The sequence below is a fragment of the Callorhinchus milii genome, unplaced genomic scaffold, assembly GCF_018977255.1.
Source record: "Callorhinchus milii isolate IMCB2004 unplaced genomic scaffold, IMCB_Cmil_1.0 Scaffold8, whole genome shotgun sequence".
Classification (NCBI taxonomy): Eukaryota; Metazoa; Chordata; class Chondrichthyes; order Chimaeriformes; family Callorhinchidae; genus Callorhinchus; species Callorhinchus milii.
Genome location: NW_024704749.1, coordinates 7,724,423 through 7,745,324, shown reverse-complemented (window position 1 = coordinate 7,745,324; position 20,902 = coordinate 7,724,423). Strand labels below are relative to the sequence as shown.

General features: G+C 44.3%; 1 protein-coding gene across 1 annotated transcript; it reads right to left on the bottom strand.

The window, feature by feature from the left end:
- Positions 1-1,147: 1,147 nt before the first annotated feature.
- Positions 1,148-19,137, bottom strand: cfap251 (cilia and flagella associated protein 251). Its single transcript, XM_042337523.1, has 22 exons — positions 19,104-19,137; positions 18,271-18,335; positions 14,349-15,241; positions 13,713-13,853; positions 13,128-13,237; positions 12,551-12,659; positions 12,071-12,151; positions 11,764-11,841; positions 11,441-11,485; positions 10,195-10,412; positions 9,529-9,723; positions 8,708-8,958; positions 8,339-8,490; positions 8,049-8,222; positions 7,258-7,442; positions 6,716-6,827; positions 6,257-6,420; positions 4,859-4,949; positions 4,080-4,223; positions 3,368-3,596; positions 2,169-2,270; positions 1,148-1,440 (listed from the first exon to the last, which is right to left on the bottom strand). Exons 2-22 carry the CDS (start codon positions 18,323-18,325, stop codon positions 1,280-1,282), a joined length of 3,690 nt encoding a protein of 1,229 aa, XP_042193457.1. The 5' UTR covers positions 18,326-18,335; positions 19,104-19,137; the 3' UTR covers positions 1,148-1,279.
- Between the last annotated feature and the right edge of the window lie 1,765 nt (positions 19,138-20,902).

Below are 20,902 nucleotides of genomic sequence, written 5' to 3'. Positions count from 1 at the left end.
ATTAACATTTAACAAATATTTCACTGAGGCAAACAGGGCAGCCAATCTGTAACAGTCACATCTCAAAAACAACAGTGAGCTGAGTAGCAAATTCATTTGCATTTTTTGTATTGTTAAATTTGGATTTGTGAGGATACTGGGCAGGATACATCAGATTTATATATAAATTTACATGGAAGTTGAACTTCAAAAATTAATAATAATCCTTGCATTTGATAAAACACCTCATCACGTCTTGGAGATTCTCAAAGCCCTTCACAGGGTACATTGCAAAGTGTTTTAGGACATCATCCTGATGTGAAAGGCACTATACAAATGTAATTTTTTGTTGTTTTGGAGCAAGAACGTGGGTTGTCATGGCTACATCCTGTAGGAAATAGAAAAATACTTCCTACAGTGCAAGGAAGATCAGACTTTTCATCTCCACCTAAAGAGGGAGCAACTGAACACGGTCATTGACCTTGAAATGGATATGTCAGAGCTCCAAATGATGACCAAGTTGCAATTCCTCCCAGTACTAAATGGAAACATTTCTCTTCTCACACCAGACTTTAAATTCATTAATAATTCAAGGCAAAGATTTATGAATTCACAAATAAAAAGCCATTATTGTATTAAACTATTATATTTGTTGAAGACTACTTTGGAGACAAAGGAAGTCCAAGTGTAGGTGAAATATTATTTACTCAATAAATGGAACTCTTAACAGTTACTGAAAGCTATTCTATGTTGTGTGTCTCTTTTGTACAGATCACTTACCGCCTGCTTTCAAAAACCTCCCAAACACTTCTTTCCTTGAATGTGTGTTTGTCACCTCTAAATTCCTCATACTTCTTGCTCCCAGTTCACCACTCCTGTATATAGGCAGTTGCGCACATGCAGGTTCTTGTAGCACAAACTATAGCAGGAACCATCCCTGATTTTCCTCTCCCAAGTCTGGGGAAGAGAGGGGAATTGTAGCATTTATGAATTATATTTTCTAATATAAATGCATCCTACCTCTATATTTTCACCTATCTTAGAACCAAGTAGAGCACCAGAAATGGATAGATACTTAAATAAAGCTGCTACAAATAGAATAATTTTGCATATTTTTATTTAAAAATAATTTAAGTTTGCTGGCTGCCACAAAATCAGCTCTGGCCTGCTTATGTGTAAAGAAAATGTATTTTGATGATTAGACTGAAAGTCACTTGGGCTGACAGTAACTGTTTAGAATGGTCTTTATTTTAATAAATACAAACAGAAGCTGCATGGGACCATTTATCCTTTACAGTGGTTATGGTGACGGTGATGTTGTTGATTCCAGTTCTGGCTCAGGTGGCGTCTGTGGAATGCATTTTTCTTCAGTTAGAAGGAGGGGGAAATCCAGGATTCCCTGCATAAATAATTCAGTCGTAATCTCACCTGGAAGTTGCTCTTCCAACATTGTTACTGTATCTGTATATCCCAAACAAGAGGCAACGGGGGAGAGGGGGTTAGAATCAAACAGAACACTCTGGAATGAAATATGCAACATTTCATACGGTTTGATCATATCACATTTTCACCCTTTTTCCTTTGATGTGTGGAGCAAATGTCTCCCCGGCCCAGAAAAAAAACATTTCAGTTATATTAGACAACTCCCTACATCAATCCTTAATACTAAGGCAAACGTTTTCCAGGGTGGCCTGAGAGCATCTTTCCTCGCATTCTCTCACCCAATTTTTCTGCTAACAATCACCCACCCATTCCTCACCGTATTTCTCAGTTTCTTTTGCAGTGGAATTCCCTGCTCCTTCCTTGTGTTCCTGTTTGTTTCCCCCCCCCCCCCCAATCAATAGACTCCAATCAAGCAATGAAACTGGGTCACACAATTAAATGAAGGCATCGGGGCCTTTATATCCCGATTTCTAACAACAAAGGACCTTTTTTTTTGTCTCTTCCTTACGTCAGGATATATAATAGCTCTGTTCGGTGACCAGGGTTAAAATATATCATCGCTATCTGAAATGGTTCCACCAGCACAACCTCAGCATACAGGTTTTTATCAAGTAACAAACCTTATAATCAATATCCCCTCCAAAAAAAAATCCTAACACAATTTGTTTAAATAGATTGAATTCATCCGACTTCTCCTCTGGGTTTGGGAGTTTCGTAAATAACATAAAACATGGGATTTACAGCACCTGTGGGAATAAAGGTGATCAGTTCAGATGTTCCTCCCTCTGAATTCAAGCCCAGGAGTGTGGCGAGATACTCGTTCACCTCTTCCTCCGTCATACATTCACCTGGAGGAGAGGACAAGAGAGGTCAGCTTTATAGAGAAAGCCGAGTTCTGGGGGTTCACGTTGTAATTGCTAAGAGAAAAACAAGGTCCCCTCAACATCATTCCCCTCCCCCTCCCCCCAATACCACAATCCCATTGTAAAGGTTCCATGGATTGGCACCTTCCACCTTTTGTAATTTAGCTCAATTAGCTAATAATTATTGTTGGTGAGGATTATGAATTTAAGGATTACAATAATTGTCAAACGTTGAATAATGAATAATTAAGATATTCCTACCAATTTCCATAGCTGGGCACAGTTGCAGCTTTGGTTCACTAATTGTATATAATATATAAATAATACATATAATTTTATGTAGGTTTGAGGCGTCTCGACAACGTGATAAGGCTATATCAAATCCAAGTATTATTATTATTGTCCCAAACAAGAAAAACATCTGTTTACTTTACACTCAACAAGTAAACGTGCATCTCCTCTCCAAATGGGTGTGTGGCTCATACTCTCTGCTTCCAGTGTCACTGATGCAGAGAAACCTGATCCCCGGCAGCCTACACACTGGTCTGTGAGCACAGCGCCGTCTAATGGATCACCGCAGCAACTCGCACAGCGTGCACGCACTCTTCACCTTACCTCCCCAATCCTGCGAGAGAAATCCTTCCCTTTAATGGAAATACTGGATGCGGAACATTACTGTCCTAAAACAGACTATTTTACACCAGATAACATCTGCCAATCAGAGCTTTGAGATATTCAGCCCATGTGTTACTGATAATTTGTTTGTATCTATCCATACTTTACCTTACAATTCAGCTACAACATCTCACATGGGCTGAATATCTCGAAGCTCTGATCTTATGACACTTGTCTGCTCTATAATGTGTCTTGCGAGTGGCAATTTTATTAATTATTACACAGAATGTTTTCTGTGGTGAAACACGCACACTTCGATCTCCATGTTGGGTAACCGGTCTGTTCTGCTGAATTAAGCTCAGTCTAATTGCGTCCCAGGCACGTTCGTTTCTGTATTTTCTCACGTCCTTCAACTTCATCTCTGGGTTTAAAGTAAAACGTTGTCAGTGCTGTTGTCTTTGACTCACCTCTTGTTTGCAATAGCTGCAGTAAGTGACCCTGTTCAATTGCACTCTCTCCATTTTCGTTTTTATACCCGAGAATGTCGAAGCATTTCTGGAGTTCAGCGACGGAGTAGCCAAATATTGGCCGGTGATTAACCAGGAGTTTAACAAATTCACCGATGTCAATTTGGGTGACAAACTGGCCAGTTTCCACATATTTACTGAATTTCATTTCATTTAGCATATCTTCAATCTAGAGTCAAAAACAATTAGTTACCCAATAATGCAATAAACAGATTGCAAACCAACTCCAAATGTATCCTATAGGGATATCCTATATATATATATAGATACATCATATATTATATTGTAAATGACATGCATATTATAATATAGAAACATAATACATACATAGCACACACATATATATAATTCTCATCATGCACAGTGATAAGTCTGCATTTTTACAAACTAAGTGTGAGTACAATCTGTAGTGGATCTGTGCAATGTTTGCATGTCACAGACTGCTATCAGCTCTCAGGATGTTGATTTAGGGCCAATTAGTGCAAATATTAAGCTTTTTTTTGTAACCACAGACTCAAACACATTGTTTATCAGAGCTTCTTTGAGTCTCGGTTGCCGAGATATGATGTGCAAGCCGTTTATGATAAATGTGCTTGTGGCAATTGGCTTTCTGCGTTAATTAGAACTGTTATTCTGATTACAAATCAGGTACCTCCTTCTGCGTAGGGTAGAAGCCAACTGCATTCATTACAAAGGGAATTTCCTCCAGTGCTATATGAGTAGACACCTGTCTGGTCTCAATTGTGTTGATACTCTGGTGACGCAGCTGGGAATAGTAAAAATAATCTTCCAATTCCTTTGTGGGCACAGCAAGAGGATGGAATAAAAGAACAAAGGTTACTCAATCAAGCAAAAGATAATCTGAGAGCAACAGAGAAAAATTTACATTGAGAAAGGCAGAGTTTCTAAAACACTCTCAGATCCAACCTGCAATAAGAAAGAGCTTGTATTTTTAGATCATCGTCTAACATCCAAAACAGCCCACTTTATGAAGAAATTACTTGAATGAAGAAATTACTTAAATGAAAAAAAACAGTGTAGTGACTGTTTTCATCAACAAAAACAGCTGCCATTTTGCCCCGAAACAGCAAAGGATTAATTAATTAACCTGGAGGATTTTAATTTTAGAAAGTAATCCTTTTCATTATTAATGATGTAGTTAAGAGCACCTGGAATTTCTCCTGGGACATTTTGTCTTATACAACTCAGAAATGACACCTCTGCACAATAAATAGATGGATGAATTCCCCATCTCCTCTGTGGCAGGATGTTGCCAAACAGGTTGGGAGCACAGGATTTAATTGCAGTATTTAATATAACAAATTGAGTTGAAGCTCAAGACATAGAACATTGGAAACGACAAAAAGATGTGTATAGCAAATAGATAATTATGTTATTGGTCAAAAAAGTAAATCAGAACACGGGCATCACCTTGAAAAGTGGTCCTTCTCTTCCCCCTCTCAGCAAACCATAGAACGGGATCAACGCCTCGCCTCCCAGGGCAGTGAGTGCTTCGTGGGCCCTTTAGAGGAACAGAGCACAGACCACATGGTGACTTTAAAAGCTACTGTATTTAAGAGGGGGTCTTGTTACCTGTGATGTATTAATTAATACGCAAATACGTCACTGACAAGCATTCAGCTACCAAGACTACCAATTTTTGGGGTGGGATTATTACCCCCGGAAAGCGATTCGCCAATCAATTAACAACCGTGTTCCTACTAACTGGTAAACAGAGGCGTGTGGAGTAAGGAAACTTACCTAAGCTTTTGTCCTGCCTGGGAATCAAACCCAGGTCCTCTTGTTTGCGAGGCGAGCGTGCTAACCACTATGCTACGGCCATTACAAGCTGGCAAGGTGACATTGGACTATTTTAGCTGCAGCCCCAGAGTTTAAAAGGGGAATAAGAGCAAACGGCTGCTGTAAAGCCAGGCTACTAGCAGGTTTCCTTACAATTACCAACTGCACTGTGTGTAATGTCAGTGACGATTAAATTAGAACAGTTTAACGCTGTAAAGGCTATGCACTGCTTTTTTGCTGCCTGGGGTAGGGGGGAAGCATATTCCGTTTGAAAACACCTGCAAGAGCAAAGTGCAGCCTGGCCAATGCAACAAACTGAGGGTGACAAATACAAGCTGAGGAGTGTGACACATCACACTGATCTATCTGCACATTTGCTGAATGTAACAGTGAGAACAGCTACACTTAACAAAGTGTGCTTCTGCACACAATCGCTGGCTTCCATTAGGATGTAAATGAATAACCTGCGAATCAAGTCTGCAACTCCACAAACCTTTAACCGTTAACCAAAAATCACCTTTTGCTGTGAATTGATCTTGGAGGGAGATTTTTTGATGTGGCATAAGTATGGAAATATTGAGGTGGTTTTCTGGTTGGGATGACCAAGACAGTGGAATGTAGAAACAAAGATATGTTTCTTTTAGGAAATAATATCGTAGGATATTGTGTATAGTTGGGACATGCCAAGTGCATGCCACTGCCAGGATGGTGGAAGGTAAACTGGATGGACCTTGGTTTTCTTTGGTCTAGCAATTCTTATGTTCTTATGAGGTAATAATAACACTTGCACTTGATTTAGTGTCTAAATATCTCAATCTTGTTGTCAGGCTCGGACCCGCAGTAATGGTGTGTCAGCTCCATGAAATGCAGGCGTTTCCTTACTGAAAATACAATTTACTCTGCTAGCCGACTTCCCTGCCAGCCTGATGGTTTCATCGAGGGCGCCTTTCCTACCCCAATCAACAGCGCTCCGAGGGCCTGGGTTTCCAACCCAACACTCATCCCGCTTGTAGCCAGCGCTGCACTTACTGCAGGTTGATTTCCCACATGTGAACGGTGCAATCATCTCCTCCAGCGGTGAAAACGTAGTGTCCGTCGTAGGAGCAGGCAATGTTGGAGACGTTTTTGCCGTGGCAGATAACCGCGCAGGACTTGTGGGGGTTTCCGTCCAGCGGCAGAGTTTGCAGACCCACCTACATAGCAGGAGGTGAGACAGCATGTTTAGTGCTGACTATGAAGTCCATTTATACAACAAACAAACACACATCATCATCACCACCACAACTTGCAATGATACAGCGCCCTTAACGCGGGGAAGTGAATGCACTAAATTATTAAGGAAACTTCTTTTTAATAAACACAATAGGAAACAAACAGAAATCCCATTATTCCACCTTATTCTCCCTTGTAACAAAAAATAGCAAAAGTTGAAGTCACAAACATCTGCAGATTACTGCATCATTTTATATATATATAATGACTGTGTACCTTGTCATCTATGATGTATGCTAAATAACCAACTGTAGGTTCAATGTCTGAGTTTGGCAAAATCACCATCTTCTTAATAGGAGACCCAAAATTTGGGCCCAACACAGTTTTCCTGGCAATATAAAAAAAATTACATTACTGGAGCTGAAAATCAGGATGCAGTGCTTGAATCCAAAACCTCCTGACCAAAAGGCAAGAATGCTACCAACTGAGCCGAGCCAGGACCTGCAAATAGATTAAAAGGCAAAATACTGCAGATACTGGAAATCTGAAATAAAAACAGAAATCGCTCGGAACACCTACAACAACAACTTACATTTAAATAGCGCCCCCCCACGCAGGGTAGCGTCTCAGAGCACTTAAATGATCTTTTGTGAGAACTGATGGAAGGTATCTATCTGAAACATTAACTCACCATCCTCTCTCCATAGATGCTGCCTGGCCTGCCCAGCAATTTCTGTTTTTATTCCTGTGAATCGATTGATCTCTTTTACGATCAAAGACACGGAATTGACAAACCGACCGAAAGAGGTTCCACGAACCTGCACATCTTTGTGGTGGCGTTGTAAAGCTTCAGTTTATACTGGTCATTGGCCACTACGATGAAGCTTTCTGTAGTGATGGGCGGATACCAAGCCATGCACATTGGTACCGCACTCTGCTCAATCCTTTCACTGTTCAATATCCGTAGGTCATACTTGGTGCTATTGGCCAGGTCATACTCTACCTGAGGGACACAAACAAAACAAAAAAGAAAACAGATGTGAGTTTTTCCCAGTGTCCTGGCCAATATATCCCCAAAATAAAATTGGTCACTCATTTCATGGCTGTTTGTGGGATAATGGTGTGTGCAACTAGCTGCCGTGTTTCACCCACAATCCACTTTACGGTATATCCTAGCAGCTCAGAGTCCTGTAGCTCAGTGGTTAGAGCACTAGCCTTGCAAGCGAGAGACCTGGGTTCGATTCCCGGCAGGGTGAAACCTTGGGCAAGTTTCCTTACTCTACACGCCTTATAATAATCCCTCAAGAAAAAAACAATAACAATTTGGTCACTCAATCTACGATTGTTTGTGGGACGCTGCTGTGCGTAATTGGCTGCCGAGTTTCGCCCACAAAATACACAGCCAATCCACTTTACAGTGTATTCTGTGAAGCGCTTTGAGATGTCAAGAAGACGTGAAAAGCACTATATCAAATGCAAGGATTATTATTATTATTATTAATATTATCCTGTGAAGGGCTTTGAGACAATTCTGCCCACATCGTTCTGAGCTACAGAAAAGGAATGGATTAGTGACATACAGAACCTGGTCAGAATAACCTATACTTACCAGAACCCGGTCTTCCCCAAGAGACAACAGCCTGGGTTCTTTGGTGTCCAGGTGAATCCCAAACGTGAGGGTTTGGATGGGTTTGAAGTGTGAAGTGTGCTTGCCCAAATACTTCCAGACTTTATCAGCCGAGGTTCGGCGTAGGACAAACACAGTCACGGTGGTTTTACTATCCTGAACAGAGCAGGGAAATGAACATTAACAATAGGACAAACCACAATCTTGTCTTGGTGCAAAGCAAGTTGCTTTCTGTTGGTCTGGGCTGTCATTAAAATACTGGAATATCTCACCACAGTTGCCAGATACTGAGAATCATGAGAGAAGGTGATCTGCGTGATGGCATCTTTGGCATATTGGAAAGGCTCTTTGCACTCATCAGTCAAAGAGAAGGCGTTTAGGATGTGAACGCTTCCGTCAGTCACACCAATACCCAGCAGCGTACCTACAAACGGACAATGTCAAACTCTGTGAAGCACTCTGAGGCATTTTGGTATGGTAAGCACATTCAAGGATGATTATTATTATTATAATTAATGCTTGACTACTGATTGCCATCAAAACCCTGGAAAGTTTCCACCATGAAAAGCACGATGGTTTATCACACAAAATAGGCTTTTTGGTGAATAAACATAATTGGTTAAATGAAATGAAATGGCTACCTGTGTTGTCAAAGGCCACACAGTTGATGTAGTTCCCCATTCCAAAGATCCTGCTGGAGATGTATTTCTTCTCTTCGTAGTTCCAGAGCTTGAGGAGGCCGCTGTAGCTCCCCATACAGAGGATGGGGTACGTGGGGTGACAGCAGATGGCATGCAGGGGGAAATTATGCTCCTGCAGTAATATTTCAAGCTTGCAGCCATCTCCAGTCACATGGACTACCGTAGCATCAGTGGTGGCCACAATAAAGTTTCTACGTGGCACAAATACACATAGAGAATGTCAATTAAAAGTGCAGTTTGGGGTGAAAATTGCAAGGTGTGATGTAAGACAGCAATAGTACTTTAAAGTCAGACTCCACCACCGTTAAGCAGTCTGAGACGCTACCCTGTGTGGAGGGCGCTATATAAGTGCAAGTTGTTGCTGTAAAGACTTTTGCTGGTTTCGCAATGACCAACAAAATAAATTACAAACATGAAACAATTAAACTTTACATTAATAAGCTTTCTTGCTTGGACTACCCTACCCGTTAGGGCTTTGGCTTGCAGGATTCCCTGCCCTCAGTGCCTGGTCTGCCCTTCCAAGTCCTGCCGATGAGCCAGGCTGGACTGTGCTTGTATAATGCAGGCATGGATGGCTCAGGAACAGGACTACCGAGACCACCACAGAGGGCTGGTCTGATTCCGCGCTTTCCATTGCCAGACATATCACCTTGGAGCCAGTTTCAGTTCTGAGGTGACCATACTTACCTCCCCCCCACCCCAAGGAGAATAAAAGGGTTCTAATTTGTAATACTCTGCTTCATTTGCTTAAGATTACTGACCTGACCACAAACTGCTGAGCTTTGATGGTGGATTCCGATGGATAAGAAGTCTTCTCACTGGCTGGAGCTGCTGGCCTCTTAGAGAAGGAAATGGAATTGATGGGTCCCAGGTTGAAGTTACTGTACCAATTCATTATGTTAAGGTCCTCACTGTAAAACTTAATGACACCTTTAACATCGCCGGTCACGACATACCTGAAAACGCAATGACACATGAAGATGAAGACGGTGTTAGACAACTGATATTTCTAATTCTGTTTCAAGCTCGTTCATTTACACGGGTGCTAGACTGCTCTACCCAATACACTAGTCCGGTGGTGTTGTGGTTAGGGCACTCGCCTCGCAAACGAGAGGACCCCAGTTCGATTCCCAGGCAGGGCGAAACCTTAGCCAAGTTTCCTTACTTCACACACTTCTGTTTACCTAGCAGGAAGTAGGAATTTGGGTGTCAGGCAAAAAAACATTGTTCACTCAAACCATAACTGTTTGTGGGACAATCTGTGAGCAATTGGCTGCCGCATTTCGCCTACAACATACACAGTCAATCCACTTCACATTATATTCTGTGAAGTGCTTTGAAACGTTTTAATGATGTGATAGGGTACTATATAAAATGCAAGGATTATTATTAATATTATTACTGGCAATAACTTTTCTCTCCCTTACCTATCCGAAAAAGTGACCACTGTGATACCATCATTTTGCAGGTGCACTAGTTTGAGAGCTTTCTTCTTGTACGATTTAATCTCAGCGTTGAGTGAGATTTCGGGCGGGCTCTTTGTGTCCCAGATCACCAGGTTGCCTGCGGATGTGGCAGTCAGTGCTTGTGAAGGATTATGATGGAAAACCGATTGACTGAAGAGTCCCACTGTCTTGTTAAATGTCTGCAGAAACAAAAGCTTGACGGTCAAATTCAATCATTAAAAACAAGTTATTATTAATAATAACAATCCTTGCATTTGATATAGCGCCTTATCACATCTTCGAGACATCTCAAAACGCTTCACAGAATATACTGTAAAGTGAATTGACTATATTTTGTAGGCGAAACGGGAGCCAATTGCACACAGCAGTGTCCCACAAACAGTCATGGATTGAGTGACCAATGTATTATTATATTTTTAAGGAATTATTACCCCCGGAAAAGTGATCCACCAATGGATTAACAACCAGGTTCCTACTTACTGCTAGATAAACAGAGGCATGTGGAATAAGGAGGCATGTGGAGATTGCCCCCAACCTTCACAGGCTGCTTTGCAGAGGGAGAGATATGGACAACTTCCAGCAAAGTCCAGCAAAGCTACTTTTAATCCCTGCTAAGATAGTCATTAAATCAAACAAACCTTATTAAAGGATTATGGGTAGGTTACATTCTAAGCGTATAGAACGATTAATTAAAAGCCTTAAAAAACATTAAACACCACAAATATAATCTTATAGTTTGTTAGGTCATGGCATTAAGGGATACAGGGCAAGGACAGGTAACTGGACTTTAGATACAGATCCGCCATGATCTTATAAAATGGCGGAACAGACTGAACAGGTGCTGAATGGCCTCCTCCTGTTTCTATGAGGAAGAAAGGAATAGAAGGGAGGGAGCAACGAGTGGATGAAAAGTAGAGCACATGGAGTACAAACACCAGGATGGACAAGCTCGGCCAAATGGCCTGTTTCTGTACTGGAAATCAATGTAAAGTTTATTTAATATTTAGCAAGTTATATTGTGGGTGAAACACAGCAACTAATTGCGCATAGCAGTGTCCCACACACAGTCATGGTTTGAGTGACCAAATCCCCCCATCTCCCAACTAACTTTATAATTTTCGTGTAGGAATTTGTACGTTTGCACATTATCCTTTGCTTCACTGTACTGTATTATACTCCGAGTGATAAAATATCACCGAATACTCACTTGGTCTGTGAGAACTGGGGCAGAAAAATCCAACTGGTTCCCTTTCTAGAGGCAATGAATACAGACAGGTGTCAAAACATTATCACAGCAGAATTTCAGCAGCATTAATACACGATTCATTCAATTTTACAATTGTTAAGGGTTCAAAAGTGCAATCTTGAGCCGCAAGGCAAGACCTGAACAGGTTTGGGTAATTACAGCTCGCTTGCAATTATTTTCTCTTGTAACATTGTTCATCGAGTAAAGTTAAATGAACCCGACGTAAAGAGAACCCAAGGTCAATGATAAGGAGTTTTACTTCACTGACACTCAATGCCACTCACCCAGGTGTAGAACACGATCTCATGCTTACTGTTGCTCAACAACTCAGTCTCATCTTTGGGATTGAACAGGAAAAAATGCTGGAAGAAAATACAGTGAAAACGGTCAAACATATACAATAACTGCTTGCTTAGTTTTGAACCCTTGATAGGGGTAGAGAGTCAACACCCACCCCCAACTCCCCCTTTGCCTCTCCCTCTCTCTCCCCCCACCCCAAGTAAGTAGCTATCTAACACATTGCTCATTCTGTACTTTCAGATAAAACAAGGTTTCGGAAAGGCAAGTTTGTAAAATATATCTAAAATGTACCTGAGGAGAGAAAGCGGGGCTGAGGTCCACACAACACAGTGGTCCTTTGGTTTCTGAGGTCCAATCCCAGATACAGACTCGCTGAAAAGAGAGATCACAGCATTGACACAATACAATATAGATTTACATTTATACAGCATCTTTCTTGTCGAGAGGACATTCAAATGCGCTTAGCAATCCTGGCTTGGCAGCCGACTGGGGGTGGGAGCCGACATGGGGTGGGGGTGGGGGTATAGATGACCGAAAGCACAGTCATAGAACTAGTTGTTGAGTCGAATCTTGAATGAGGGTAGGGAGGGTGCAAGCATATAAACAGAATATACACTGCATAAGGATTCAATACTCAAAGAGTCATCAAACAAGATCAAGTTCTTGTTAATGCAATTATTCCTATAACAACAACGACAACAACAACAGACAGAAATTAGGTCGTTGAGAAGCATAGTTCTCCGTTGAGAAGCGTAGTTCTCCGCAGTGCACCTGATTTTTTCCTGCGCTGATCGTTCCCAGGTATTTAGCGTTGTGGCTGATAGCCATGGCTCCAACCCCATCCTTCGGGTGACAGTTAAAGAGTGTCTGTACGGGTATTCTGTAGGTCAAGGCAACACACAACCAGTGGTTACACAAACAGTCAGCTCAACGTTTCAATATAAGAAAGCGACTACTGCCTGTACTCCAACGGGGAATAGATAGCGTAATGGTTAGAGCAATTGGCTCACAAGTGAGAGGACCTGGGTTCAGTTCTCAGGCTGGGCGAAACTATAGGCAAATTTCCTCACTCAACACAACTCTGTTTAATCTAGTAGTAAGTAGGAACCCGGTTGTTAGTCGATTGGTGGATCGCATTCCGGGGGTAATAATTCCGCCCCAAAAAAGAAAAATTGTCACTCAATCCACGACTATTTGTGGGACACTGCTGTGGGCAATTGGCTGCCATGTTTCGCTCACAAAATATACAGTCAATCCATGTTACAATATATTCTGTAAAGCGCTTTGAGAAGTCTCAGTGCTGTATCAAATACAAGGATGGTTATTATTATTATTCACTCAAGCTTACCCTGAGAAAATGTCCCAGACTATCACCAAGCTCTCTGGGCCCATGTCTGCTGTTGCCAACCATCTCTTATTCCCACTCAAAGCAATACATGATATGGGACTGCAGTGACCCTGGAAGCGAATAATAACATTTTGCTATAGGTAATCATTTTTTTTTAAATTACAAAGAATCTACATTGAGGCATTTGAGATTTTAGCAAGGGGGTGGAATGGTGATGATAAGCCACACAGTGTTCTCAGCCTTAGAGACAATGGCACTTTTTTTTTGGTCAGCTGTGTGTCTGACACGTGCGGAAACCCATTACCATGTTTGAGAGTCTCCAAACCAAGCTGAAAATTCCATCCATCGCACTGATGCGTGGAAAATCCAGATAGATTGTTGGATTGGAATTCACACTCTCTCTCTCTCCCTGGAGGGACACATCCTGCTTACCTAATTCCGGAAAGTATTAGGTGCAGGTTAGCAAGAGTCAAGAGTTGGAAATTCATCCCATACCTCCAGATGGAAATTCCAGAGATGGATTGTTGGAATGGAATGGAATGCGCGCTATGAGACAATAGCAATAAACACAAGTAAGTTCCTCACCTGCAAGAGATACTGGCGACCAAGGAAAAAGTTAGCCAGCACCGCGGTGTGTGACGAGACGTAGAGAATGACTCTGCGTACGTCGAGATGCAGAGCATACACCGGGATGTCTCGGTTTATCCCAAACGCCCAGGCTAAATTCTGTGGAATGGAAGAATTAAATAGTATTCTGCTTCCTATCTGCTGATTGTATATCATGCCTCTGTCCACTCAACATCATAACAGCTTGTTCTGGTCAGAATTATTACAAAAACCACAAGTGGGGAAGGATGGGGGAGGCTCAATTTGTGGTATTTCCCAGTTAAGAAATTCAAAAATGCATGATTTCGGGAACCCTCCCAACTCCTGGATCTCTTCCAGGACTTTCCCTCACCAGAAGGAGCGCCTAGCAGTAAGTAGACTGCTGAACGCAATTGGCTGCTGCGTTTCGCCCACAGGACACACAGTCACTCCACTTTACAATATATTCTGCAAACCACTTTGAGACGTCTCAACAACGTGATAAGGTGCTATATAATAATAATAATAATAATCGTTGATTTGATATAGCACCTTATCACGGCATTGAGAAGTCTCAAAGCGCTGTTTCCAATGCAAGGATTATTATTATGATATACATTTTAAAACAAGCCTTACCAAAGAGTTTGGTTTCATGTAGTTCTTGTATTTATCCTCAAATATGGTGTCACAGATAGCAGTGGACACCTTGGAGGTATGCTCTTCCGGAGGCTGTTCCACCACACTGGCCGGCTCCTCTCTCTTGCCCTCTATCGCTTCCTTGACCACCTCCTCCTCCTCCTCGCTCTCGCTGCGAGCAGTGACCTGGGCGTCCCCAGCCACCGCCAGCTCTTGGCTCGTGATGGAAAACTCCTTCTCAGAGATCTGGGGGGTGGGGAAGCTTCCCAAGAAGAGGGTTTCAGGTACCTGGACAGCCTCCGCGCTGGTGTCCACCACGTTGACGTACTCCATGGAGCCGGGCACCGGCAGCTCTCTAACGATGACCACAGCCAGTTCCAGAGGGCATGGCGTGATGACCAGTCTGGCCTCCACACTTTTGCCCTCATTGGAATGCATCTTGTCTCTACTTTGCTTGTCCTGATTGAATTGCACCTTAGTGTACTGTTTCTTTTTCTTCTCTTTCTTCGGCGACTTCTGCTCCCGTCCCTTGTTTGAGGAAGTCGGGGATACCGTCCCCTCAGACTCCCCAGATAAGGACTCATCCTGGCTCCTGTAACTCTTGTCATCTTGGCTCCTGGCCTCTTTGGAATCAGAGTAAATTTCCAGACGGACCTTCGGCTTTCCCTGAACTTCAAAGTGCTGCACCTCATCCTCGGTATTGAACTGCACCTTGACTCGCTTCTTTTTCGTTTCCCTGCTTCTCCCTCTGCCTATGTCGATGGTTTCGTCTCTGTTGTCTTCGCTCGAGCGCCGGTCGCTGTCGGACAGATTTGCCTTCAGGAAGTCAGACCCCGGCGGGGACAGGGTCCTCTCTGTCCCATCAGTGGATTCCCGACCTCCTGACTCCCCATCTAGTGGGGGGAAATATAACGTACAGATTTCAGAGACTTGACAAGGCTTCAAAGGCAACTTGCATTTATAATAAACTCTTGGTAACGATTCTCAGGGCACTGCTGATGACAGCCCAGTCCATCAACAGGATTTGGAAGGGCAGACCAGTCACTGTGGGCAGGGAATCACCCTCCCACTCAGTTCCTGTTAACGCTGCGACCCAAAGCCTTAGGGTAGGATGGTCCTAGCTCAACAAGCTTGCCAGACGGTGCTATAAATGGCTTATAGCGAGGTTTTAGCGGGTTAGACTCCAGCTGTTACCCCAACACACACTCTGGGCTCCTCAAGCCTTGGTTCGTGCCAATCTGCACTTAATACTTTCCAGAATTAGATAAGCAGGATGTGTCCCTCCAGGGAGAGAGTGCGCATTCTATCCCAACAATCTATCTCTGGGATTTCCATGTGTAGATGGGATGCATGGAATTCTCAGTTTGGTTTGGATACTCTTAAGCACAGTGATGGGTTTCCACGTGTGGCAGACACCCAGATGACCAAAAAGAGGCAGTGAGAAAGAGAGCAATATTGGAGGAGATTGCAAGGTGAAGTAGGCTGTGAAATTGATCTGCTAAGGCACAGTGAGTCAACAGAGCCTTGTGAGAATGGGTCTGATAGCTGTGTGGGGCCTGGTGAGTGTTGAAATATATTGACTATCACCTCGAGATACATTGGTATATTTCAAACAGCAACCAAATGTTCCAGAATGTTTGATAGTTAAATGATTCAAAGTAGCTTTGCTGGATGGGCTGAGGTTAGCTTCTGATTACATTTTATATTTTCCTGGGAAGATGTTCACTCCTCTGAGATAATGAACAATTGGGTCCTTGAACATAGATGTAAAAACATTGGACCACAGAAAGAAAAGGCTGGAGCCTCAGACATCTGCTTATCTCGGCTGAGAAACAAGCAGGCTGTGGAAGGCTGTCCAGAAGTTGTCCATATTTCTCTCTGTGCAAAGCAGCCTGCGAAGGGCGGGGGCAATCTCTGTGACAAGGGGAAATGGAGTTAGAAACACATAAAAGAAAGATGTAACTTTGGAATAGTTGGAGTTGTGTAGAGGGTCAGCACACTTCCCAGTGGAATCGATATCGGCTCTACTTTATCTATGCATATGTACAGGGGGAGAAAATTTACCTACAACAACAAAATTACATTTATATCGCCCCTTTCACGTCAGGACGATGTCCCAAGGCGCTGGACAGACCGATCTGAGGGTCGGGGTGGGGGAGAGGAGAGGGCTGGTGGAGAAGCAGGGAGATCGAAAGCACGGTTGAAGAGGAGGGTCTTGAGGTGGGTCTTGAAGGTGGCGAGGGAGGGGGCGAGATGGAAGGAGTGTGGGATGGACACCCGCAAGATGGACAGAAGGACTGCGGATTGGAGACCTCCAGTAAGAAAGTGATCATTAAAAGTGAAAGAGGAGGAATAGTGGGTAATATGCTTTCGGTTCTGTTTGCTAGGCAGAGAAGTAATGACAGTAGTAGTGGTTGGTCCGTTTGAAACGCAGAAGTCAGGTTAGGCAGCACGAGTGAGGTACTGGGCTAAAAGCTGATCGTTTCTGTTGAGTTTACAGCAGCCACTCTCTGTGATAGTTCTGTGATGAAGTATTGTTTTTATAGGATTGGTTGTGTCCGAGCGTTTACCGGGCAACAGTTCCTATTCAGTTTTGTATTACAGAATCAGTTGTGCCTGAGGGATTTCCGGGGCTGATCTCTGCTGTGTATGTTGAGATGTGTTCTCGGGCTTATTGTTTTGTCTGGAGTACTGAGCAATTCCTGAGTGCACGCTGTTGTTCCTCAATTATTTGATTTGTATATCTGTGTCGTTGTATGGTGCGGACTATTGTGTTGCTGCTGGCAGCATCAGCATCCACGGCTGCACATTCAACCTCACTAAGCCAGTCGGGAACCTAGGTGTCTTGCTTGTCCCTGAACTGTGCTTTCTCCCCCACATCCACTCCGTGACCAGCAGTGCCTACCACCACCTCTGCAACATTGCCAGACCCCGCCACTGGCTCACCCCTCAAAACCCTTACCCATGTATTCATCACCTCAAGGCTTGATTATGGAAATTCCCTCCTCATCGGCCTTCCCAACTCTTCCCTTCACAAACTGCAGATCATCCAAAACTCTGCAGCTTGTGTATTCTCGCACACCAGGCTCCGTGACCCCATCACTTCTACCCTCATCCTCACTTTCAATGCCATCCATGGTCTTCCCTCTCCTACCTTTCTGACAACAACAACAACTTGGATTTATATAGCGCCCTCCATGTCAGACGGTGTCTCAGAGCGCTTCACAGTAACAGATCCCGGGGCCGAGCCGGGGGAGGGAGAGGAAGGTGACCAAAAGCACGGTCGAAAAGAAAGGTCTTCAGCAGAGACCTGAAAATAGGAAGGGAGTGAGGAAGGGAGTTCCAGAGCCTCAGGGCATAGTGGTTGAAGGCACGGCTGCCAAGGGTGGAGCGGAAGACTCGGGGGACGAGGAGGAGGCCAGACCTGGAGGAACTGATCTGCTGACTCCTTACCAACCTGCCCACTCCCTCCGTTCAGCGGGCTCCGGCCTGCTCCATGTCTCCAGCCCGACCCACTCTACCAACGGTGGCCGAGCTTCGATCTTTGCCAACAAATGCTCAAACACATTCGAACGTGCCTTCGGTCGCCCTCCCACCTCTCTGCCTTCCCTCACCCACACCCATCCCTCCCCCATGCTCAGGTCCTCACCCCTGACTGTACAGTGCCTTGGACCGTCCTCCCGACGTAAAAGGTGCTCTAAAAATGTAATTTTGTTGTTGTTGTTATATGATCATATGGTTTGAATACAGATTGTTGAACTTTACCGTTTATCTTAGATATATTTGATATTAGTGGAATAAACACTATACTCTTACCACGGCCTGTCGAATTATTAATACTAGGGTAGGAATGAAGGCTATGGAGTTTTGAATGTATTTGAGCACATGTTGGCAACGAGAGAGGTAGAGAATGGAAACAAACCTTCACTTTTCTTCGATGAATCTTCCGTGTCTCCATCTCTTGCTTTATCAGCCATGCTTTAATAACTGAACAAAACAAAATTATTTTACTAAATTAGTTTCAATGAATATCCCCTTTTTTAATATATAAAAAAAAATGACTGAAGCTCCACCAGTGACCTATTGAGTAGTGTCCGTCTGACAAGCTTTCCCGCTGCTTGTCCAGCCTGGACCACCCTACCCGTTAGGGCTTTGGCTTGCGGGGTTCACAGGAGCTGAGTGGGAGGATTCCCTGCCCCCAGTGACTGGTCAGCCCTTCCATGCCCTGTCGGTGAGCCCGGCGATGCTGGACTCCCAGCCCCCAACCCAACCCAACCCTGGGCCTCAGCCCCCAACCTCAATCCCAAACACTGACCCCAATCCCACCCCCCCATCTGCAACCCCAACCTCAGACCCCACCCCCCCACATCCGCAACCCCAACCCCAATCCCACCCCCACATCCGCAACCCCAATCCCAAACACTGACCCCAATCCCACCCCCACATCCGCAACCCCAATCCCAAACACTGACCCCAATCCCACCCCCCCATTTGCAACCCCAACCTCAGACCCCACCCCCCACATCCGCAATCCCAACCCCAAACACTGACCCCAATCCCACCCCCCCATCCGCAACCCCAACCCCAACCTCAGACCCCACCCCCCAATCTGCAACCCCAACCCCAGACCTCCCCCCCCACCCCCAACCCTCAGCTCCCCAACCCCCATTCCTCAGCCCCAATCCCAGGCCCCCCCACTACCCCCAACCCTCAGTCCTCAACCAACCCTCGACCAAACCCCCCCCTTCCCCCAACCTTGAGCTCCAGCCCCAATCCCAGGCCCCACACCCCCCCCCCCCCCCCCCAACCCTCACTGACCGCCGCCGCTCTGGGTCCGGGCTGCGTTGCTAAGAGACGGCGTCACGCCGAAGCGCGTTGCCAAGGAGACGTGGGCGGGTCCCATCTGCCGCCGCCGCTGATTGGCTGGCTCGCACCCTCTCCCCGGCGCATGCGCAGACCTCCTCAAGTGGCTGTCCATGACCAGCACAGTGGGGGGGGGGGGGGAGAGTTGGTGGGGAGGGGTTGGGGGGAGAGGTGGGGGTTTGGGGGGAGAATCTGCAGTGTCTGACCTTTGTTTGGGGGGGAAAAAAAAATGGCGTTTCACCATTCTGCAGAAAGTGAGTGCGTTTCACGCACGACTGTCGCCTTTGTGAACTCTTGTGTAATTCATCTTTTTTTTCCCCCCCAGTAAACCAGCCGGCGACTTGGGTAATAACAATAGTAATAATAATAATAATAATAATCGTTGCATTTGATATGGGGATCTTCGCGTCTCCTCGACGTCTCAAAGCGCTTCGCAGGATACGCCGTAAAGTGAATTGACCGTCTAGTTGTGGGCGACGCGCGGCAGCCAATTGCGCACAGCGGCGTCCCCCCCCTACACACACAGCAGTGGATTGAGAATGACCAATTTATTATTGTTTTTGTTTTGGAGGGATTATTATTAGGCTGCGTTGGGAGTAAGGAAACTTGCCCAAGGTTTTCGCCCGTACTTAATGCAAGGGGTACATTGCACGAGATTGAAAGCCCGTCCCAGAATAGCCTGAGTTCAAATCCATCCTTTTGACACCCACCAATTTCAACAGATTGAATGAACTCTCTCATCCCCTCCCTTTTCTGTTTCCCCCTCTCTCTCTCTCTCTCCTCCCCCACCAACCCGCCCTCTCTGCCCCCACCTCCGAACCACCACCACAAAAACTGCTTTAGGTTTAAATAGATAGGCCTGCAATTGCTCACGCTGTTAAGTCTTGAGAACGTTGATAAGGTTGGGCATACATTTTTGAAAGTCCTTGAAATATTTTTTTTAAAAAAACAGGATGCCTCTTCGTTTTTAAGAGCTAAAAATAAGGAAAAAAGAGGAGTTAGAGAGGAATTAAAATTTTGTGCGCTCTGTCTTCAATTTCACAACTGAGATTTCAGATCCTGATTGTGACATCTGCAATTCCTGTGGTAGAAATGGACAGATATAGGCGTTCCTCTCGTGGGGAAAACATTGCTCCTTATTGTGCCTCCAACTCTAGTAACTATCTGGGGGTTACATGGGTACATTTGTGTCTCTCTCAGTACCAAAAAAAATTGGTCACTCAATCCACAACAGTTTATGCACAATTAACTATCGCGTTTTGCCCACAAAATACACAGTCAATTCACCTTACAATATATTCTGTGAAGCGCTTTGAGACATCTCAATGACGTCAGACTGAGTTCAAAACCTTGATCAGGGTCTTGAAACCACAAACTTCTGACTTAAGAGTACTATCAACCGAGCCTCCTGGCCAACAATCCCCCAAATAAAATTGGTCACATACTCCACAACTGGTTGTTGGACACCGCTGTGTGCAAACTGGCTGCCTCATTATGCCCAGAATACACAGTCAATCCACTTTACAATATATTCTGTGAAGCGCTTTGAAACTCTCAATATAAGGTGCTATATCAAATGCAAGGATAATTATTATTATTATTAGCTCGAGAGTAATCTGCAGCCAGATGAGAACTTCCTCCAGCTGAGCAAGTGAGTGGCTGATTGATTTGAGTGATTAATTGATTGAGCA

What these genes read in the sequence shown, in the direction of transcription:
- cfap251 (XM_042337523.1), bottom strand. Translation starts at nt 18,325, where the DNA reads ATGGCTGATAAAGCAAGAGATGGAGACACGGAAGATTCATCGAAGAAA. An exon ending in CCCCAGTTCTCACAGACCAA is followed by an intron (nt 10,413 to 11,440) that starts GTGAGTATTCGG and finishes TTGTTTCTGCAG; the next exon opens with ACATTTAACAAGACAGTGGG. An exon ending in GCTCAGCAGTTTGTGGTCAG is followed by an intron (nt 8,959 to 9,528) that starts GTCAGTAATCTT and finishes TGTGCCACGTAG; the next exon opens with AAACTTTATTGTGGCCACCA.